Source organism: Fragaria vesca, linkage group LG1 (genome assembly GCF_000184155.1).
Source record: "Fragaria vesca subsp. vesca linkage group LG1, FraVesHawaii_1.0, whole genome shotgun sequence".
Lineage (NCBI taxonomy): Eukaryota > Viridiplantae > Streptophyta > Magnoliopsida > Rosales > Rosaceae > Fragaria > Fragaria vesca.
The window spans coordinates 5,483,649-5,504,281 of NC_020491.1; the positions used below are offsets into that span (position 1 = coordinate 5,483,649).

Below are 20,633 nucleotides of genomic sequence, written 5' to 3' on the forward strand. Positions count from 1 at the left end.
CGGCCGGTTCTCAGGGTGAGACCGGTGGCGTTGGATCCGGGGCGGAGAGAGCTTTCTGGGGATATAAAATTCCGGCGGAGGGCAGTCCGAATTTTGGTCGGAAATCGGGAAAAACAAGGCTGCCCGATTTTAGGGTTTTGGTTTTTAGGGTTTAGAAAAAAATGGTGGGCTATTGGCTCTAGGGTTAGAACAAAGTGCATGATAACGTGATAAAGGATAAAGTGTAGAGACAAAAAGATAGCAAGAGAGTCATCATCTTATTCATTGATAGGAGCCCTTTATATAGGGAATTACACAATACCAGTATGGTAAGGATATGAATACATAGATCTAGTCTAACTACATATCCTATTGGCATAAGGCCAAAGCACACATAGAGAATATCCTAGAACATCTTTTTCTTTTTTCGTTTTTAAAGGTGGGATCGTTTTGTCCGGTAGGCCCACTTTTCTGGGTACCGCCTAGGCCCATCTTGACTCCACCCAGCCCGCATGTTTCAATGAAATAACGAGAATATTAGGGAGATTTTTGTCGTCGACCCCCGAACCCCATTCCTCGCAGATAAGAGAGATTAGACTCGGAGACATGCCATCAAACTGAAAGGAAAGGAAAAGGAGGAGCTGTGTTTCTGGCTCCTCGCAGACAATCAGTTCATAATGAATAGTGGGTTGGGAAATTAGAATATAAATTTGGATTCAATTTAGGTGCCTTTGCCGTGTAGCCATTGGTGTTGTGTGACTGGAACATCCAAATTTAAAGAGAGAAAACAGAGATAAGAGGCATTGTGTTAGTTTTTCTTCATTGAATATTTCAAAGTTGGACTGCATATAAAGACCCTGTGACTTGGTGACTTGGTGTCGCCGCAACTATATTACTAGCTAGCAGGCTCATTCTTCATTTTCGTTATTGGTCATGAGCTGATTCCTGTTCATTGAGCCTTCCTAGCTAAGCTAATATGAATTTCTCTGTGCTCTTTCAGTCCTCTTTGATTCCTTTGCTTTTGATCACTTTCTTTCTGTCGATCAATTTTCAATTGAGCGTGTGTGCTGATACAGCGGAATATGGCAACTGCAGCCTACCTATTACATGCGGAAGTGTCAAAAGCAACATCTCTTACCCCTTTTGGGGAGGGAACCGACCCTATTACTGTGGCAGATCTGGGTTCGAGGTCACATGCAATGGCACTGTCCCATTGATCACCATGAGGGATATCAATTTCAGAATTCTTGACATGAAAAATATTAGTAGTACAACAAGTCCGACTGTAAAAGTTGCTAGGGACGATTACTGGGAAACTATCTGTCCCTCGACATATGTTGCCACAAACCTCAACTTATCTCTCTTCAGTTACTCTTCTGATTCCCTGAACGTGTCTTTTTGGTACAATTGCAATACAAGCATATCAGCGTTGGGTAATTCGCTTGCCTGCAACAATACCGTCACTGTTTCCTATCTCACAGCAGCAAAAGCTAATGTTATCACGATTGATCCAGTAAGTTCGGGCGCTTGTAAAGCTGCGGTTTTGGTTCCGGTATCTCAATCCAGTTCTGTGGCTCTGGACAGCGAAAAAATAGATATTGAGGCTGCCATAGATGGTGGTTTTGAATTGGATGTGCTAAATGCTGATCCTGCCCTTTGCAGCAGTTGTTTGGCATCAGGGGGAGCTTGTGGGGCAAACAGTACTGGTGCTAACGAATTCATGTGCTTTTGCCAGACTACTTCATCTTCGACACAAATATGTACTCTTTCAACGGTTCCAACTCCAGCAGGTATCATCAATTTCACTCCTTATCGTTATACATGCACTAACTTTTCCAAAATAAGATACATGTATAGGTCTACAGATTAGCCGTGAAAACGTATGTTAGGAATCAGCTATCTGTCTAGACCATGGAGTTCATAACTGTTCTTGGACAAATATGCAGCGGTATTGTTAATATTATTATTATGACATATGAGAAGGTAATTAAAACGTTTCCAAACCCGGCCGTTGTTGACTTGATCATCCTTGGAATATGTTTGTGTGTGTTTTATAAGGCTTTTAAGCTTAGAGTAGATAGTCTGGTCGATCGAGTTTTAGACTTTTAGGTAACCAAAGTGAAAGGTTACCCACTTTTCAATTAAGGCGGCTGATTTGTTCAACAACCAATACAAAAAAATTTAAGGGTAAGAGGAGAAGATGACTCCGACCCCGACATAGGCCAAAGCGACGGCGATCGTCTTTTCTTTCTGAATTTGAGTTTATGCTATTGGTGATATTTTGGAACTCGGTGAAGTACAAAACTGGATTACTTACTGATACCGGAAACCTTGTTCTGAGCTTTGAAGAAGTCACCTTGTGGAAGAGCTTCGATCATCCCTATGTTACCCGGCGTTAAGATTAGCTTGAACAAGAAGACTGGCCAACAAAGGCGCCTTACATCCTGGGCAGCGCTTGAGGATCCACAACCAGGAAGGTTCAATTTTGGCATAGATTCTAAAGTACAAGTTCAGTGCGTTATCTGGAACAAAACTACTCGGTATTGGAGAAGTACCATATACGTCGGCAAGGATACACGAACAGCGTTTCAAAATACAAGTGGAACCGCGTTTTTCCTGTCTTATACTTTGATGTTGATGACGTTTATCTTTCTTATTGTGTCTCGGATAGCTCATTAAAATTGAGGGGCTGGTTGAGTCCGTCAGGGCAATTTAATCTGCTGCTGTGGCAGGATACTGGTAAAAAGTGGCTGGAATTGGGGTATTCACCTAGTGATAACTGTGATTTTTATGCTCGTTGCAAGTGTTTGACTGGCTTCAAAGCCAAGTTTCCGAACCAATCGGCAGTGGGGGATTGGTCCGGTGGCTGTGTTAGGGAAAATGTGTTGACATGTGGTAGCGGCATAAAAGCCAATTTCTCAAAGCTTGAAATGGTGAGTCTGCCGGATTATTCTGTTTTGTTAAACAATAGGAGTATGAGCGAGTGTGAATCTGAATGTCGGCAGAACTGTTCTTGCACAGCTTATGCTTATGTTAATGGGACAGATGGAAGTACAGGGACTTGTTTGGCATGGTTTGGCGAATTACTGGATCTAGTTCAGAATCACAATATTGCTGCACATGATGTCTATATTCGTGTTCACGGCTCTGAATTAAGTATATAGTTCGTTTGTTTGTTATTTTCTTTTCTGATGTGTGAAGAGAAATCCTTAACACACTGAAGTTATAATTAAACTCATGCATTGCCAGAACTTGGAGCTACCTTTATTAAAAGTTAACCATCTAATCTTTGTCTGTTACTCTGTTTTGTAGGCAAAAAGGGACTTTCTGTTAATTCCTTGAAGCGGACCCTTGTAATTGCAATAGTCTCTGCAGCAGTTGGATTTCTTACAATAACTTTTGGTTATTTCTTATGGAAGAAAAAATTTGGTATGCAGCTTGCACTTCTCCCTTATGTGCAGGACATGGATTCTTGTAATCGTTACGAATAATATTCTTACAAAAATACTGAAACAGGGAGGATATCAAGAGTGAGTGGGAATACAAGTAAGGTGACTGCAGGTGGTGGGAAGAATGATACAGAACTACCACTCTTCAGTTTGAGGAGTATATTAGCTGCTACAAACAACTTCTCTGAAGGAAATAAACTTGGAGAGGGAGGATTTGGCCCTGTTTATAAGGTGACGCTTCTTTAATATGATCTTCATGCAAGTACATTCTTCTTCATTTTGGTACTTCTCCTTGTTAGTTCCAAATTAATTTAATTTGAGGGTAAGTAAGGCTTGGTTCTCTTTGCTACTATAGGGAATTTTGCCAGAAAATCAAGAAGCAGTGGCCATAAAGAGACTATCAAAGAAGTCTGGGCAAGGACATCATGAGTTCATGAATGAGTTGAAACTTATAGCCAAACTCCAACATACCAATCTTGCTCGTCTCTTAGGTTGCTGTATGGAAGAAGATGAACTCATATTGATCTACGAGTACATGCCAAATCGAAGTTTGGACAAATTGTTGTTTGGTACGTATGCTTATGACTTCTCAGATTCAACTTTTGACATTGTGACATCAAGTTTGAATTTCTTTAATTTCCTTATCTTGTACAACTTTTGGTATGTAACGCAGTTTGAACCATACGACATACCACGCAGTTTGAACCGTATTACATACCAAATGTGGTACAGGATAGGCAAAACTGAACAAAGGAATTAAAGTTTTTCCTTATGATTTGTGCAATTAGATCCTTGTGAAAAGACAAAGTTGGATTGGGGTACACGCTTTCGAATTATACAAGGTATTGCTCAAGGAGTATTATATATTCACAAATACTCTAGATTGAAAATCATTCACAGAGATCTAAAAGCAAGTAATGTTCTGTTGGATGAAACAATGAATCCCAAAGTGTCAGACTTTGGAATGGCGAGGATTTTTGATATAAATCAAATTGAAGCAAACACCAACAAGGTTGTTGGGACATAGTAAGTATCCCATAAGTTCTATTATTTAAACTTCCATAATCGATATTGTAGTTCATTCTCTCCACCTTTTTTGCAGCGGCTACATGTCACCTGAATATGCATTATATGGTCATTTTTCTGAGAAATTGGATGTGTTTAGTTTTGGAGTACTATTGTTAGAGATTGTAAGCGGAAAGAAGAATGCTTTGTTTTATTATTGCGAAAATTCACAAACGCTAGCTCAATGGGTAAGATAATAAACTTGGGAAGTTCTTACTGTGTTTTCTAGTGATTTGAAGCTTTGCATATCAGTTAGGACAATTTTTAACATACGGTGAATCGGGATGCAAGAGGAAGACTAATTGTATTATATGTGTAAATATCAGATATGGCAATTATGGAAAGTAGGTAGAGAAATGGAGGTAATTGACGCATCAGTAAGGGAAACTTCCCGGATTCATGAAGCTTTGAGGTGCATCCATGTCGGGCTTTTGTGTGTTCAAGAAGCTCCAGCTGATCGACCAACAATGTCATCGGTAATTCATATGCTAGAGGTCGATGAAGCTACATCACTTCCACTGTCAAAAGAACCTGCTTTTTCAACAAGTAGGATTTCAAGTCCTGTTACCACATATTCCAAAAATGTAGTCACTATTACTTTGCCAGAACCTCGATAGAGCTTCAATATTAATGTTAGCTTTCAAATTGGGATCATTTACAACAAAAAGGAAAAAGAAAAGAAAAAAAGAAGGGTAAACTACAAAAAAATACCCGAACTTTAAAACTCATTTCAAATAAATACCCCATCTTCATATTCTTTCAAATAAATACTCGAGCTATACAAAATCCTATAAAGTCTCAATTCCGTTATACATTCCGTTAAACGAACCGTTAAGTTGTCTACGTGGCATGTGTGACGTGTCAATTCTTATTGACTGGACCTGTCAGCAAGGGTATTTTAGACCACCAAAAATTTATTCCCGTTAAACCCTTAACCCTAAATTGTCAGCCCTCTCTATTGAGTTTGCACTTTTTCTTTGCCGTTCTTGTTACAATTCACACGTACGTGCAATGGGAAACATTCTTCAGTTTCTGAAATTGTGTTTGTAGAGTGAGGATCAAGGTAGGGAAGAATACTTCCCTAAATCCCTCTATATGCAAGTGAACATACAATTGGTAAGAAATATGATTTTTGTTTGATGAAGTAGGGTGTAAGTTTGAGTATAGTATCCCTGCATCAATCAAATTTACATGGTGTTATGTCCTTATGTCTTGACAAAAAGTCTCTTTATATGAGTCTTTCTGATTCTTACATGAGTCCCCAATAGCCATTTGCTTGAATTGGATATACTCATATTGGTTCTTGATATTTTAAAAGTTATAGATCGACTACTTGTTTGAGTACCTAAGTTATATGACTTTCTGGAGATTTCATATTTGGACTTTTAATTAAGACTTCCTTTACATGCAATCAAGTTTTTTTATGTTTCAGTTCATTCTCATTTTGAGTCCCTCCGCACTTTAGTTTCGTTGGCCTAGATTCTGATCTTAGCAGTTTGTTTTTTTTTTTTTCCCGATTAGAAACAATTCTGACCTTAGCAGTTATTCATGAGGCAACTAAATATTATGATATCCGAGCAAAGTGCAATACTCAATTTGCTGAGGGAATGAAAACGTGCAAACTTAAAAAGTTTTTGGTGGTCTAAAATACCTTTGCTGACAGGTCTAGTCAATAGGAATTGACACGTCACACATGCCACGTAGACTAACTTAATGGTTCGTTTAACAGAATGTATAACGGAATTAAGACTTTGTAGGATTTTTACATAGCTCAAGTATTTATTTAAAAGAATCTGAATATAAGGTATTTATTTGAAATGAGTTTCAAAGTTCGGTATTTTTTTTATAGTTTACCCTAAATATAAATATTAAAATTTCAATGAAATATTATAAAAAAATTATATTTTTTTATAGTTTACCCATTTCGATCATTTCGATCATTTCGGGTATTTTGTTAAACTTACAGCCCTAATTTCACCAACCCACCAACTTAACCACCACCTTTTTACCGCGTTTTGGCGCGAAACTCCATTCCCCCCAACACAGAAATCTGATTTATCAACCCAAAATCGAATTAAACTCAATCCAATTCTAATGAGCGTCAAATATGATTTACCAATTCAAAGTTTTGGCAGTGGATGATGTGAAGTTGGTTTTGGAGTCATTGGTTAGATTCATTACAGCAAAATTGAGGTTGGATTCTGGAATGTTTTGACCCTGATGCATTGGCTGCTTATACGAAGTTAGATGAGGCAGGTTTAGTTGCCCAGGCAACTAATCCCGGGTACTCCATTGGGTGCCTAGTTGCCTACTTTACTGGGGAGGTTGGTCCTTTTGCTGGTGATCAGTTGAGCTCAAGCGATCGAATTGAAGCTGCTTATGAATTATGACAGAAGGACTCTTAAGCAAGTTACATAATCCTTGAGGTCAAACTACCCTTCTGGACATTGGTATCAAGGGAAAAAGGCTATGACTACTATAGACGCTTGTGGCGTGATGAGGTTCAGAGCACTTGTTAGGGATTTTCGTAGCAGGGAGACAGAGGAAGCTGAAGGTAGATGCCAAGTCTGCTCAGGTCCTAGGAGTCCAGGTTAATTAAACTCTTATTCAAGTAGCTATATGAATATGCTGAGTTCAGAACCCAAAAAAAAAAAACATAAAAGTTCTGATTTGTCACTGTAATTTCCATTGGATTAGGGAATGGAGAGCACACAGGTAAATTTACAGAGCTAGATTAGTAGCTTAGGGGTTGCTTAATTTCGTGAAGGGCATACGTGGTTCACCAATGATTGTTGTTAATCATGGCTCATTAGCTCCTAATCACTTGCCAAAATACAAAAACATCACTCTTTCTATTTGATTTAACTGAATTTAACTACATGAATAATGTACAGTGGATGCTCATAAGATTCCCCAAGTCAATTTCTAGCAAAAGTTTTTCATTTTGGTTTTTCGGGTGCAGCAATGAAGTTGCATTACATAACATGGCACCACACCCTGGTTTTGGAGAGAAACTTCCATCACCTTATAACTTTACCAGTAATCTCCACATGAGCATTTCCCACTCTTGAAATGATGGAACCGCTTGTTATCCCTAACAATCAGCTCCCTCCCAACAATCTTCGACATGATTTTAATTGCATTATGGCAATCACCACAGATACGAAGGTTCTTTATAATCCGTAGAGTTTGCCTAGCAGGTGTACTGATCAGACCATAAGCAATTGCCAACCGTTCGCTATGATACTGCAAAGCCTGCTCTTTTGCTTCCTGATCAATGTCGTGCAACACGTACCTAGTATCCGGCACATAACCTGCTTCCCTCATCTGTCCTCTCAAACCTTTCGATTGCTCATATGACTCTCCATATATGTCTATACACCTATACTCACTCACCTTATTCCTCACCTCCAGCATGTTAATCTCAGAGTACTTCTTCCTTGGAGGCAACGGCATTTTATCACCACTAGCCTTAGAAGGATCAAAACTAACCAACAACTCCTCCGCGCGATCTTCAAGCTCAAGATCTCCATGAATCCGTGCCAAGTCCCTAAGAGCCTCCCAAACTTCCGTGGTAGGCTCAAACGGCATCCTCTCAACGAACTCCACAGCTTCATTCAAATGACCAGACTTCCCAAGCACATCAACAACCCCTACATAATGCTCAATCTCCGGCACAATCCCATACTCATCCTCCATCGATTCAAAGTACCTCACCCCCTCTTCCACCGCCCCCGCACTCGCGCACGCCGCCAACACCACCGCAACACTCTCCTTATCCGGCTTCAACCCCTCACTCCTCATTCTCTCAAACAACACCACCCCCTCACTCCCTTCCCCATTCGCCGCATACGCATTGATCATCGAATGCCACACCCTCAAATCCCTCTCAGGCATTCTATCGAACACCTTGCGTGCATCTCTAGTGCTCCCACATTTGGCATACATTTCAATCAATTTCACATTCAACTCGATATCTCTACCAAAAGGCGTCAATTTCAAGTACTGCTCAATCTTCCTCCCAAATTTCAAGCCGTCACAGAGCTCCGCCAACGCACAGAAAACACCGTAATCGGCAGAAACGCCATGACCCATATACTCCAAGGCCTCTTCGACCTTGCCCTCCTTGCACAGACCCATCAAGTCCACGTCTTTCAGTGATGGGTCGCCCACATTTGGTTCATTTCGGGTCGGGTAGTTGGTGGGTTGGGTTTTGAATACGGGTTTGGAGCGAGGGCGGGTGGGTTGCGGCGGAGAGGAGCGGGTGTAGCGGCGGTTGGTGCTGGGATTATTGACGGCGGAAGTGCGAAATGGGTTGGGTGGGGTGGGATTGAAGGATGAGAAAGGTTGGGTTTTGAGGAAGAGATGATGAGGGTTAGGGTTTGGAGTGGTGGGGTGAGGTTTGAAGCGAGAAGAAGAGATTGTGGAGTTGGTTGGCTGAAGCCAAGTGACTGAAGCCATTGTTGCTGCTGAAGCTAGCTAGCAAGTGTGATAAGGCCTTTGTTTTAAAACCAAGTCTCTTTGTGCAGCTTGAAATAATACAACATTTTCTCTCAAAATTATAGGAAGGAATAGCAACTGAACCTTATAGAAATACCAACTGAAACGTTAAAGATATAAAAATTTTATCGAAAAGTTAATATAATATTCTTTCACTAACTTGAAATTGCAGAAACTAACTTGAGAAAAGCGGAAGGCAAGAGACAAACAATTGAGGCAAATTTAGCTCTCAGACGAGTTAGGACACAAGTCGAGGCTATCAATGTGATGTCATAACTAGTTGATCCGTGTCAAATAAGCAAAATAAGATGTATAAATAGAAGTTTTGTTTATACACCTTATTTTGCTTATTGTCTTTGAGCACGCACAGAGCCTTTGATTAGGTCTCGACGAAAATCCGATTGTTGTGAATAACGTATCAAAGCTACTTTGTCTGGTTGATCAGTATTATTAGTTTCTTGGGTATTACTATAAGTATCAGTATTATGTTGGTTAAAAATAACTACACGTTTTGTTTTTCTTGAGCGAATCTAATGATTTTCTACTCCACTTTCTGGGTTTTCTCCCTTCTGTTGTTCCAAATCATTAATTAATTTATATGACCATCGAGGGACTTTTTTTAGTGCAATAGATTTTTTTATTTTTATCGTTAAGATGTAAAAATGTGATCGAAAAGTTAATATAATATTCTTTTCACTAACTATGTGCAAGGTTTAATGAACGAATACTGGAGTATTAAACGATGCTGCAACAGTATCACATAGAAGCGGAATATGAGAAAAAAGGTTCCGTCAAGTTCGTGATGCTATTGCATACCATCTAACACGCCACTATCCATGCCTTGGTGAAGTTGGGACTTAGTATTACTAAATAGCCATGTATCTGAAGGTACTCGTCTGTGCAACATTATCAACCATGGCCATCCACTACTTCAAGGCTTGTACATTGCTGTAAGCCTGTAACATATATATGTACTCGTAGTATTGTGAACCACTCTGTCGTATGAAGTGAATACTCAAAACACCTCCCTATATGTCCACTGATTAGCCTGCCCAAGTAGAGCAAACTGATTAAATGAATATGATCATGAACCACCTACTCACTGACCCATCTCCCATGAACCACCTTACTGACTGTAGAAAAGTGATGTTCATTCATTGTAGCAAAGCAAACTAAACATGACTGGACAGAGAAACTTGGATGGTAGCAAACTAGCAATGCCATTGGATATAAGCAACTTGGAATAGCGTTCGATCAATGAAACACTGATCACTTAAAGCCAGCTAGTTGTTTAGTTCGTACAGATACAACTCCCACAGGTTTAGAGGCGAATGATGATTAGCAAACACGGTAATATTGTTCAACATAGCATACATTGTTTGTGTCACAAGCAAGATCAAAACTGGCAAAACCCTATATAATATAGTCAGACCACTCTGATAAAAACGAGGTATGGTCCATGGATTCTCCAGGCACATCTTCATGCCTCGACGGCTTCTCCTTCCCGCCAACCAATCTCGCCGGATTCCCCACCGCCGTAGTCCTCGCCGGCACGTCAATAAGCACCACCGACCCCGCCCCAATCTTTGCCCCCTCTCCAATCTTCACATTCCCCAAAATCGTCGCCCCAGCTCCAATAAGTACCCCATCACCAATCTTTGGGTGTCTGTCTCCCCCGACCTTTCCAGTCCCTCCCAGCGTCACGTGGTGGAGTATGGACACATTGTTCCCAATCACCGCCGTCTCCCCCACCACCACTCCTGTCGCGTGGTCGAACAGCACCCCTTTCCCAATCCTCGCTGCCGGGTGAATGTCCACCGCAAACACATCAGCTATCCGTGAGTGGAGCGCTAGCGCCAGCGGCCTGCGTGACTGAATCCACAGCTTATGTGCCACTCGGTGAGCCTAAAACAAACACAAATCAATCCACATTATTATTCAAAAAAAACCCAAATTCATTAGCTAAACCAAAATTACATGAACTGCTGAGAATGGAAACTCATAAACCTTCCAAATACATATCAATCAACGATTACTATAAAATCGAAATCAACGATTACTTTAAAATCGAAATCAACTATTGGGAATCGGATTATCTACCTGACATGCCAGAAAGCCTTTGTAATTGAGCAAGCAGTGAGAGAACGACACGCAGGCCGGGTCGCGCTCGTGGGCGGCGCGTAGATCAGCGACGGCGGCGGCGCGTAGAGAGGAGTCGGAAGAGAAGGTGTTGAGGAAGAGGTCGTAGAGAAGCGTGGAGAGGAGAGTGGAGGAGCAGAGCTTGTTGCCGAGGTGAAACGACAGCGATCGCTCCAGCGACGAGTGCGAGAGGATGGTCGAGTAGAGGTAGCTGGCCAGAGCCGGCTCCGACTCGGCGTCGCGCTTCGCCTCCGCTTTGATCCGGGCCCACAGCCACTGCTCGGCCTCGTCCTCCGAGCAGTCGGACTGCCGCAGCTCACCGGACGGCATCGTATTGGCAGATGATAGTGGTGAATTGGTGGTTGTGGAATTGGGTTGTGACTCTGATTATGTGGTGAGCTGGGTGCTCTATCTCTTAACAGGGGAAAGATTATTATCACAGTGCGTTTGTTAAAAGTGTTTAGAGTTTTTTTTTTTTTTTGTAATAAAAAGTGCTTTGAGTTCTGTTTTTGTACAAAATGTAAAAAAGGTCAAAGTTAGATGGACAGTAATGCCCCTTAAAGTGCTTTAGTTAAAAGTGCTTGAGGATTTACCAATGTGAAGAAGTATTAGACTACTAGTATGTGTAGATTCAACAGTAACTGTTACCATTTACAGTATGTCTCATACAATATGATAGTGTTTAAAACCGTCAGGATAACACCGTTTTCGGCATGTCTCATACAATATGATAGTATTTAAAACAGTCGGGATAGTTACCTTTTACGATATGTCTCATACAATGTGAAAGTGTTTAAAACCATTAGGATAGTTATCGTTTACGATATGTCTATGAATGAGAAATTTTTCTGTCCTCTAAGAGGACCACGTCAGCATGCCTAATGGTCCTCTTTGACAAATAGGAAGTCACCATGTAATATTTTTTGACACGTCATAATATGGTAAAAAAATTACTGCACTTAAGTAAATCTAACTTTTTCTTTTCTTTTCTTTTTTTTTTTTAAAAAAAACTTAAAAGAAATTAAACTCTCTAAATCTCTTTATAGCTGTGACATTCTCTCCCTCCCCGGAAACGATCATCAATGTGCGTAAGTTTCAAAGCCTAGAATTTGGTCTTTTTATTTGATTTCCATTTGTTATACTACGTTCATTGATACGTTCTTCTTCAATTTCAATTGATTTTTATCAGCAATTTTCATTCATGCTGATAAAGGATATGAGAATTGGGATGAAATCGTGGTATTGATTGTGGGTTGTTATTTTCGTGTTGAATTAGGAGTGAAAGGTGACGGCTTTTGATAGAAAAGATTGGGAGGAGATTGAAAAATGCAATATGGTGAACCCCAGATCTGAGTTCTTTATTTGTTTGATCTTGTTTGGTTTTACTTTAAGTTTTTTTTTNTTTTTTTTTTTTTTTTAAGAAAAAGTTGGATTTACTTAAGTGTAGTAATTTTTTTACCCTGTTATGACGTGTCAAAAAATACTACATAGCGGCTTCCTATTGGTCAAGGAGGACTATTAGGCATGCTAACGTGGTCCTCCGGGAGGACAGAAAAATTCTTGTCTATGAATATGAAATATTAACATAGTAAACTATTTAACGGCTCATTTATGCATTCAGGAGGAATATTGAACAAAAAATTTAACAGAAAATTTGGAACTGATACCACACAGATAGTAACTTATATAAATCAGAGAATACATGATACAACAATCATGCCCCAATTTCTACAGAGTTCAGAGTGCAACAATAACTTAAAAGGGCTATAACTCAATACAGATAAGCCTGAATCTATAAATCACACACAGTATATGGTACAAATATATAACAGTTCAGTGTATAAGAACACATCAGATACATATGTAGACATTTTCTTCTTTCACTGACAAAGAAGTGGACTTCTGGATCCTTCTTGCTTTGTGCTCATCACACCTTTTCCTTCCTCAAATTGGTTATTTTCTACTAGGAGTGCCATCAGCAGAGAGATGAATCCACATTATCGACATAGAGCTCTCACTAACATGAACTGGTGGAAGCTCTACTAAATCTGATTCATACTTCACATTAGATGCATCATGACTATCAAGCTCTTTGTTGCTGAAAGCACTGCATTTTGAGTCACCATTCGTCCATTCTTTCTGATATCCTAACTACTACCTCCTCATCCCTTTATGCATGGCGCACCTCACTCTTCCTGGAACTGGAGGCCTTCTACAAATAGACCCATTACCTGCAGTCACCCCACAAATATCAGTGTTATCCCAAGTATTGCCACTACTATATGAAACAAACTCTCTGTTGCTAGCTGTAGTCGATTCAGTAATCCTCATCCCTTTGTGCATGGCGCACCTGACTCTTCCTGGAACCGGAGGCCTTCTACAAATAGACCCGTTACCAGCAGTCACCCCACAAATTTCAGTATTCTCCCGAGTATTGCCACTTATATATGAAAAGAACTCTATGTTGCTAGCTGTAGACGATTCAGTATTTCTCATCCCTTTGTGCATAGCACACCTCACTCTTCCTGGAACCGGAGGCCTTCTACAAATAGACCCGTTACCTGCAGTCATCCCACAAATTTCAGTATTCTCCCGAGTATTACCACTTATATATGGAAAGAACTCTATGTTGCTAGCTGTAGACGATTCAGTATTTCTCATCCCTTTGTGCATAGCACACCGCACTCTTCCTGGAACTGGAGGCATTCCACAGGTAGACCCATCACCTGCAGCCAACCCACAAATTTCAGTGTTCTCCAAAGTATTGCCACTTTTATATGTAACCAGCTCACTGTTGCTAGCAGTAGTCAATCCAGTATTCCTCATCCCTTTGTGCATGGCGCACCTCACTCTTCCTGGAACTGGAGGCACTCTACAAATAGACCCATCACCTGCAGCCACCCCACAAATTTCAGTGTTCTCCAAAGTAACACCACTATTATATGTAACCAACTCTCTGGTGCTAGCTGTAGTCGATTCAGTATTCCTCATCCCTTTGTGTTCAGCACACCTCTTTCTTCCTTGAACTGGAGGCCTTCTGCAGGTAGACCCATCACCTGCAGCCACCCCACAAATTTCAGTGTTCTCCCAAGTAATACCACTTTCGAATGAAACCCACTCTCTGTTGCTATCTGTAGTCGATCCAGTATTCTTAATCCCTTTGTGTGCAGCACACCTCTTTCTTCCTTGAACTGGTGCCTTTCTACATATGGGCCCATCACCAATAGCCACCCCACAAACTATAGTATTTTCCTGAGTAATCCCACTTCCATCCAAAACTAACCTAGGCTGTGATCTGCCAAACTTGATAACTTGGGGTATGAGATTCCTGCTCTCCTTATCAGCATAGTCACTGAACTTTTTCTCTGTTGAAATCAGATTGCTGGAGTTTATTCTAATACTGACTTGCTTCTGTCTGAAAGGTAAATGCCTTGGGACAGTAGCAGTAAATCTGGTTGATTTTGAGGAAATTTTCTTGAGTTTCTGAAGAACGTCATCACGGCGCCGTGACGCATTGGAATTTCTGTTCCATGCATAATCAAATGTGTCAAGCAGCTTCCTTTCTGTTCTCAGCGCCTCATTTTTGGTTCTCATCTGTTTGACAATGAACAAAGAATGAGGGCATTTCATCATATATTCCAATAACATGCCCAAACTTGTACATAAGACTGCTATCACACACTATTTTTATAACAAGCTGCTAATCACTCATACTGGCAAGCATATACTCACAATTCATCATATGCATCACCCTAGACCTATCTCTAGCATACTAGCATGTATGTGAATTAGAATGACGAACAAACATGAATGTACACAACCATGCTTAAATGAATGTTCAAGTACAGCTAATAGCCTCAACTTGAGTCTATCCTATACGACAAGTAGAAAGCTTCATATAAAGTACAGATTCTGCAAATGCTTCTTTCAACTCTTTCTAGGAAACTGAACTGCATAGAGATAATGATGCATCTCTCTCAACTGTTTTCACTATCAACTCCGAAAAGCCATACAAACCCTATATGATGAAAGAAGAAGCACAAACTCCACAACTCCAAATCTTCCATATAAAGAGGGGATACCAATATTCTATAAATATGCTTGAAAAACTAGACATAGTATTACTAACAACTGCAACCAAAACACAGATTCCATAGCATGCAGTTATAACAATACAATCATCACAACCTGTTAAAATCCAGGAGATTAATACAACATAGATCAAACTTACAGGAGCCCATCTATAGACAATGGTGTAGCCTCTTGCCAGCATCTCCTCAAATAATCCAGGCCCTTTACAGATTAGCTCACTCCCATTCCCAACTGAGCATGACTTCCCCAAATGAGCCCCTCTCCGGCCATAATGCTGAAGCCTTGTCCTCGCACTATCAGCTTGTCCAACATAAACCGGGACTATTTGATCCGCTTTGATCCCACGGCCTAAACCACTAGGTGAAACAGCAACGGCAAGTTCATACACTCCTGGACTCTCATATTCAGGGAGGTTATGAACTCTGTACCTTTCAGCTCCATCCTTGCCCACTGAATAGTCCTCCCAGTCACAAGGCCCAACAATAACCTGACTTGTATCACAATTAAATAAGTCAAGAATGTAAACACTATATAAAACTCGATTCCGCCATCTGGGTGTGATGGAAAAAAGTCAAAACAATTTAAGCACCAAAGTCTTTGGTGCGATGAAAGAGACATAATTTAAGCCCAAAACAGAATGAGCGTGATTAGGGAATTTCCTTCCAATTGGAGAACTGAGAGTCTAGCTTGGTACGGTTGCATTCTTCCCTCTTCAACCTTTGGACAGCAAGGGTGAAGACGTTGGACACCATTGGTGGGGCTTCATCTTCGAGTTCGAGTATCACCGGCATGTTTTGTTCTAAAAGAGTTAGCCCTATAATGAACTCAATGTGTGCTCATGAACTCGATGCTTGGGAAATGACTGCGAGTACCATCCTCACTAGCTTATGAGATAGAGATAAATAAAGGAGCACTGATGCACAGTACTATTCTTACCAGCTCATGCATATCACTTTCCATCAGCAGAAAACGAAAACTCATGCAGTCACTTCACTTTTGATCTTGTTTTTTAGCTAAATTATTGATTGCTTTTTACTATAAGTAGATATAAAAAGATCTTATCGGATCTTTGTGTTCTGTTGGTGCTTTTTAAAAAGTGTGAAGCATCCAAAGACACTAACAGTTATATCGTAAATTCAACAGTGTTTTAAATTTTTAATCCTTCAACTGAAAAACGTTAGAGCAGTTGGTGGTTAAGTTGTGTTTCTCATGACTCTGAAATATTAGTATCATAGGCTATAGAACGACCATAGTGTATTGAACACTATCCTGATAAATGATTCAACTGCTTTTGATGTGAGCAGGAAAACACTACCTACAAAATTACTTCCAAGAACCCAAAAACATCCAAAAGAATCGAATTTCACATAAAATATGGAACTGATACAACAGATGGTTAGGGTACATGATACAATAATCATATGCCCCAATTTCTACAGGGTACAACAATAACTTAAAAGGCTATAAGGCTATAACTCATACAGATAAGCCTGAATGCTACAACTTAATCATGAATCTATAATCCACACAGTATATTTTCTATTTCAGAAAAAAAATATTAAATGAAAATCACCTGGAGACTCTTTTCCTCCTTTTGTAGTATTTGTTCACACTTCTCCCTGTCATGAGCAGTTCTTGTATGGTCTAAGTATAGAACAGTTCTGTAAATTAGCATACATGCATGCATCATCATGCACATATTTCGACCTTCTCTTCTTTCACTGACGTTGAGTTGGATTTCTGGATCCTTCTCCCTTTGTGCTTATCACACCTTTTTTTCGTTGAATTGGTTCTGTTCTACAAGGAGAGCCATCGGCCAAGATGAATCCACAGATCGATGTAGAGCTCTCACAAACATGAACTGGTGGAAGCTTTACCTGTTCATATTTCACATTTGATGCATCATGACTATCAAGCTCTTTGTTGCTGAATTTTGAGTCCACGTACTTCTCTGATACTCTAACTGTAATTGACTCTTTAATCCTCATCCCTTTGTGTTCAGCACACCTCTTTCTTCCATGAACTGGTGGTGTTCTACATATAGAGCCATCACCAACAGCCACCCCACAAATTATAGTATTTTCCTGAGTAATGCCACTTTCATCCGAAACAAATTCTCTGTTGCTGATAACACTGCATTTTGAACCGATATTGCTATTTGATATCTTTACTGTAATCCTCATCCCTTTGTGTTCAGCACACCTCTTTCTTCCTTGAACTGGTGCCTTTCTACATAGGGTTCCATCACCGACAGCCACCCCACAAACTATAGTATTTTCCTGACTAATCCCACTTCTATCCACAACTAACCTAGGCTGTGATCTGCCGAACTTGAAAACTTGGGCTATGAGATTCAGGTTCTCCCTATCAGCATAGCCACTGAACTTTTCCTCTTTTGACACCAGTTTGCTGGAGTTGATTCTAATACCGACTTGCTTCTGGCTGAAAGGTAGAAGCCTCTGAACAATATTAGTAAATCGCGTAGGTTTTGAAGAAATTTTCTTGAGTCTCTGAAGGACATCATCAGGGCGCCGTGCACCATTGATGCTTGTGTTCCAAGCATAATCAAATGTGTTAAGCAGCTGACTTTCTGTTTTCAGCGCGTTGCTCTTGGTTTCCATCTGTTTGACAATGAACAAAGAATGAGGCATATCATTCAAATAGTCCAATTACAAGTACAAACTTGCAGGCAAACTGCTATCACACATTTCTCTGTACTGACAAACTGCGATATCTCATAATGGCAAGCACAGCACTCACCGGGATGTATCTCTAGCATTCTAGCACGCATACGAATCAGAATCAGAATGAAAATGCAAATGCACCCATGCTCAAATGAACATCAAACTGACCCAATCAGCACAAAACAAGTAAAATTCTCGAAACGAAATAAACCAGAAATCAAACTTACAGGAGCCCATCTATACACAATGGGGTAACCTCTCCCCAGCATCTCCTCAAACAACCCAGGCCCCTTTCGAATCCGCTCACTCGAGCAGCACTTCCCCAAATGAGCCCCTGTCCGGCCATACTGCTGAAGCCTGGTCCTCACACTATCAGCTTGTCCAAGATAAACCGGGACTATCCTATCCGCTTCAACCCCACGGCCCAAACCACTCCGCGAAACAGCAACCCCGAGTTCATACACTCCCGGACTCTCATCTCTAGGCAGGTTATAAACTCTGTACCTTTCAGCTCCTTCCTTGCCTAACCAATAGTCCTCCCAGTCAGAGGGCCCCACAAGAACCTATATTTCATCGCGTTCAAGATTGTAAATAGGGATCTGGGTGGGATGAAAGATACATGATTTAAGCGAAAAACTAGGAAATGGATTACAGATATACCAAAATAATATGGAGAAAAATGTTGAGGGGATTAGCGGAATTACCTTCCAGTTGGAGAAATGGGAGTCGTGCTTTGTGCGCTTGCATTCTTCCCTCTTCAACCTTGGGAGGAGAGCGGTAAAGTCGCTGGCCACCATTGGAGGGATTCATGGAGAAATCAAATTACCGTTGATGTCGCCCTTTAACAGGGCCAAGATTGGAGGAAAGAAACTTGAAGGAGCGGCCTCTGACCCGTTTAAAGGGCGTTGGGCTAGCCCAGTTTTGTTGATAAAGATAAAATAAAATTAAGATTTAGCTAATAAATTAATAATGAAGGTAATATATCGGTCTAGCAGCATAGTATTTCTTTAATAAGTGAGAGGTTATGAATTTGACTCACGAGGTTGTAATATTTGATCAGAAAAAGATAATACATCTTTCGTGGTTTTCAACTCAACTTCATATATAGTTTTAGTCTTAAATGAGAATTTAGCCGATGCAATTGCAAAGTATGGATAACTCCCAATCATGCAACTCGAGTTCGGAAAAGTTACATCCTTTCTTGTAATTCTCACTTATTTGACACATGTATCTCAATTGAAAATTTATTAATTTTTTTGGTATATGTTGCTTTAATTTACGAGTTCTTCTTGCTGTCTTCTATCCTTTTAATTTTATTTTTTATGAGGTGATATTGAAAAACAGTTCATTCCTCATTATAATTGTAAAGTTACTCGATATCAGAGTGAATAAGTCTACGGATACATAAAATCAGCCTAATATAAGATTGTAAATGAGATAAACGAATATGTGACGAGTAATAGTATTCATTGAGAATTAGTGATGCTCCTATTAGGAATATGATCATAGCACGGAGGAAAATGACCAAAGGAGCATCTTCCTAGCTTGAAGTTGTAGATAAGATGACAACATATATGCCATATACCATGGCAATACAATCACAATGATGTTAGAAGTTGATATTCATTGACTAAGTACAAAAGCTAGAGGTTTGGCACTCCGCTATTGATTGATTTGATGACCGACCTTCAAGACCAGAGTTGTTATGCATTTTTGTTGCTTCCTATATATCTTACTCTCGACGTAAGGCAACTTGATTATGAATCAGTTCAACTTGATTAACTGAAGCTCCTTTAGATAAAAGGGAAAGTGGGACTTTAAAATTAGAGATTCGAGTAGCCATGAGCTTATGAGGTTACTTGCTTATGAATCCATGATGCATTCATCTTTTGGAGAAAAATAATTGAACAAAAGAAGCAAAAAGAAGCTGACAGAATATGGGGTCTTTTCTAATAGAAAGTTGATATGGTAATCACATTCATAGAATAAAAATCGCTCTAATCTTAAGGGTTCTTAAGAGGTGTAAAGATCATTATCATAAATTTTACTATGAGATAGATTTGCTGATTTTACTGATTAGTGGCCACAAACCTAGCTAAGAGCTGTAACTTCTATCCCAAGTACCATATCAAATCAAACAATTAATCTCTCACATCAAACAATTTTTGAATAATTGACACCATATCCCTATCCAGCCCCAGATTTTGATGCGACATTGATGTTATCATGTTATGGTTTTTAAGAGATGTAATAGCCATCATGATTCTTGATTGTTTATGGAAGGACAAAAGTCACCACTAATTTGATTGTTTACAATACTCTATAATTTTCATTGCATTAACTTAAACTACTATCTGGTTAAGTTGTTACTTGAGTGCACTATTCATCTACTATATGAAATATCTTCCTCACTACATCCTTTTCCTCCAAATCAAAAGCAATAATAAAGTTCATATCTTTGTAGGTATGACTTATGGTTATTTTCATATGATATATTCCCTTGTTAAACTATCAAAAGACAAACCCTGAATCATATCATAAGTTGATTAAGTTCATAACCCACTGACCAATTCACTAAACAATAAACTACACAATCTCCCTCACATCCTTTGAGAGCAAGACAGAGAGAAATGGTCCAATCATTGATCCAGCTATGCTCATTGTTATAATATATCCAAAATGGGGCATTGTCGTTTAAGCTAAAACCTTCGACTTCCTCTTGTCG

At 39.8% G+C, this 20,633-nt stretch overlaps 5 protein-coding genes across 5 annotated transcripts; 1 reads left to right on the forward strand and 4 right to left on the reverse strand.

Annotated features, from left to right (window-relative positions):
- The first annotated feature begins 1,167 nt into the window (after positions 1-1,167).
- LOC101314405 (G-type lectin S-receptor-like serine/threonine-protein kinase B120-like) lies at positions 1,168-5,217 on the forward strand. The gene is made up of 8 exons (XM_004287485.1): positions 1,168-1,769; positions 3,292-3,408; positions 3,496-3,659; positions 3,784-3,997; positions 4,217-4,270; positions 4,379-4,454; positions 4,531-4,681; positions 4,820-5,217. Exons 1-8 carry the CDS (start codon positions 1,202-1,204, stop codon positions 5,108-5,110), a joined length of 1,635 nt encoding a protein of 544 aa, XP_004287533.1. The 5' UTR covers positions 1,168-1,201; the 3' UTR covers positions 5,111-5,217.
- Positions 5,218-7,327: 2,110 nt separating this feature from the next.
- Positions 7,328-9,048, reverse strand: LOC101314691 (pentatricopeptide repeat-containing protein At2g15690-like). Its single transcript, XM_004287486.1, has one exon. The coding sequence runs from the start codon at positions 8,952-8,954 to the stop codon at positions 7,527-7,529; it is 1,428 nt and encodes a 475-aa protein (XP_004287534.1). The 5' UTR covers positions 8,955-9,048; the 3' UTR covers positions 7,328-7,526.
- Positions 9,049-10,208: 1,160 nt separating this feature from the next.
- Positions 10,209-11,518, reverse strand: LOC101314983 (serine acetyltransferase 5-like). The gene is made up of 2 exons (XM_004287487.1): positions 11,094-11,518; positions 10,209-10,898 (listed from the first exon to the last, which is right to left on the reverse strand). The coding sequence occupies exons 1-2, from the start codon at positions 11,460-11,462 to the stop codon at positions 10,407-10,409; spliced, it is 861 nt and encodes a 286-aa protein (XP_004287535.1). The 5' UTR covers positions 11,463-11,518; the 3' UTR covers positions 10,209-10,406.
- Positions 11,519-13,286: 1,768 nt separating this feature from the next.
- Positions 13,287-16,015, reverse strand: LOC101314605. The gene is made up of 3 exons (XM_004288875.1): positions 15,919-16,015; positions 15,364-15,791; positions 13,287-14,726 (listed from the first exon to the last, which is right to left on the reverse strand). The coding sequence occupies exons 1-3, from the start codon at positions 16,013-16,015 to the stop codon at positions 13,287-13,289; spliced, it is 1,965 nt and encodes a 654-aa protein (XP_004288923.1).
- A 927-nt stretch (positions 16,016-16,942) lies between these two features.
- LOC101314891 lies at positions 16,943-18,705 on the reverse strand. The gene is made up of 3 exons (XM_004288876.1): positions 18,613-18,705; positions 18,136-18,471; positions 16,943-17,845 (listed from the first exon to the last, which is right to left on the reverse strand). Exons 1-3 carry the CDS (start codon positions 18,703-18,705, stop codon positions 16,943-16,945), a joined length of 1,332 nt encoding a protein of 443 aa, XP_004288924.1.
- Positions 18,706-20,633: the final 1,928 nt, after the last annotated feature.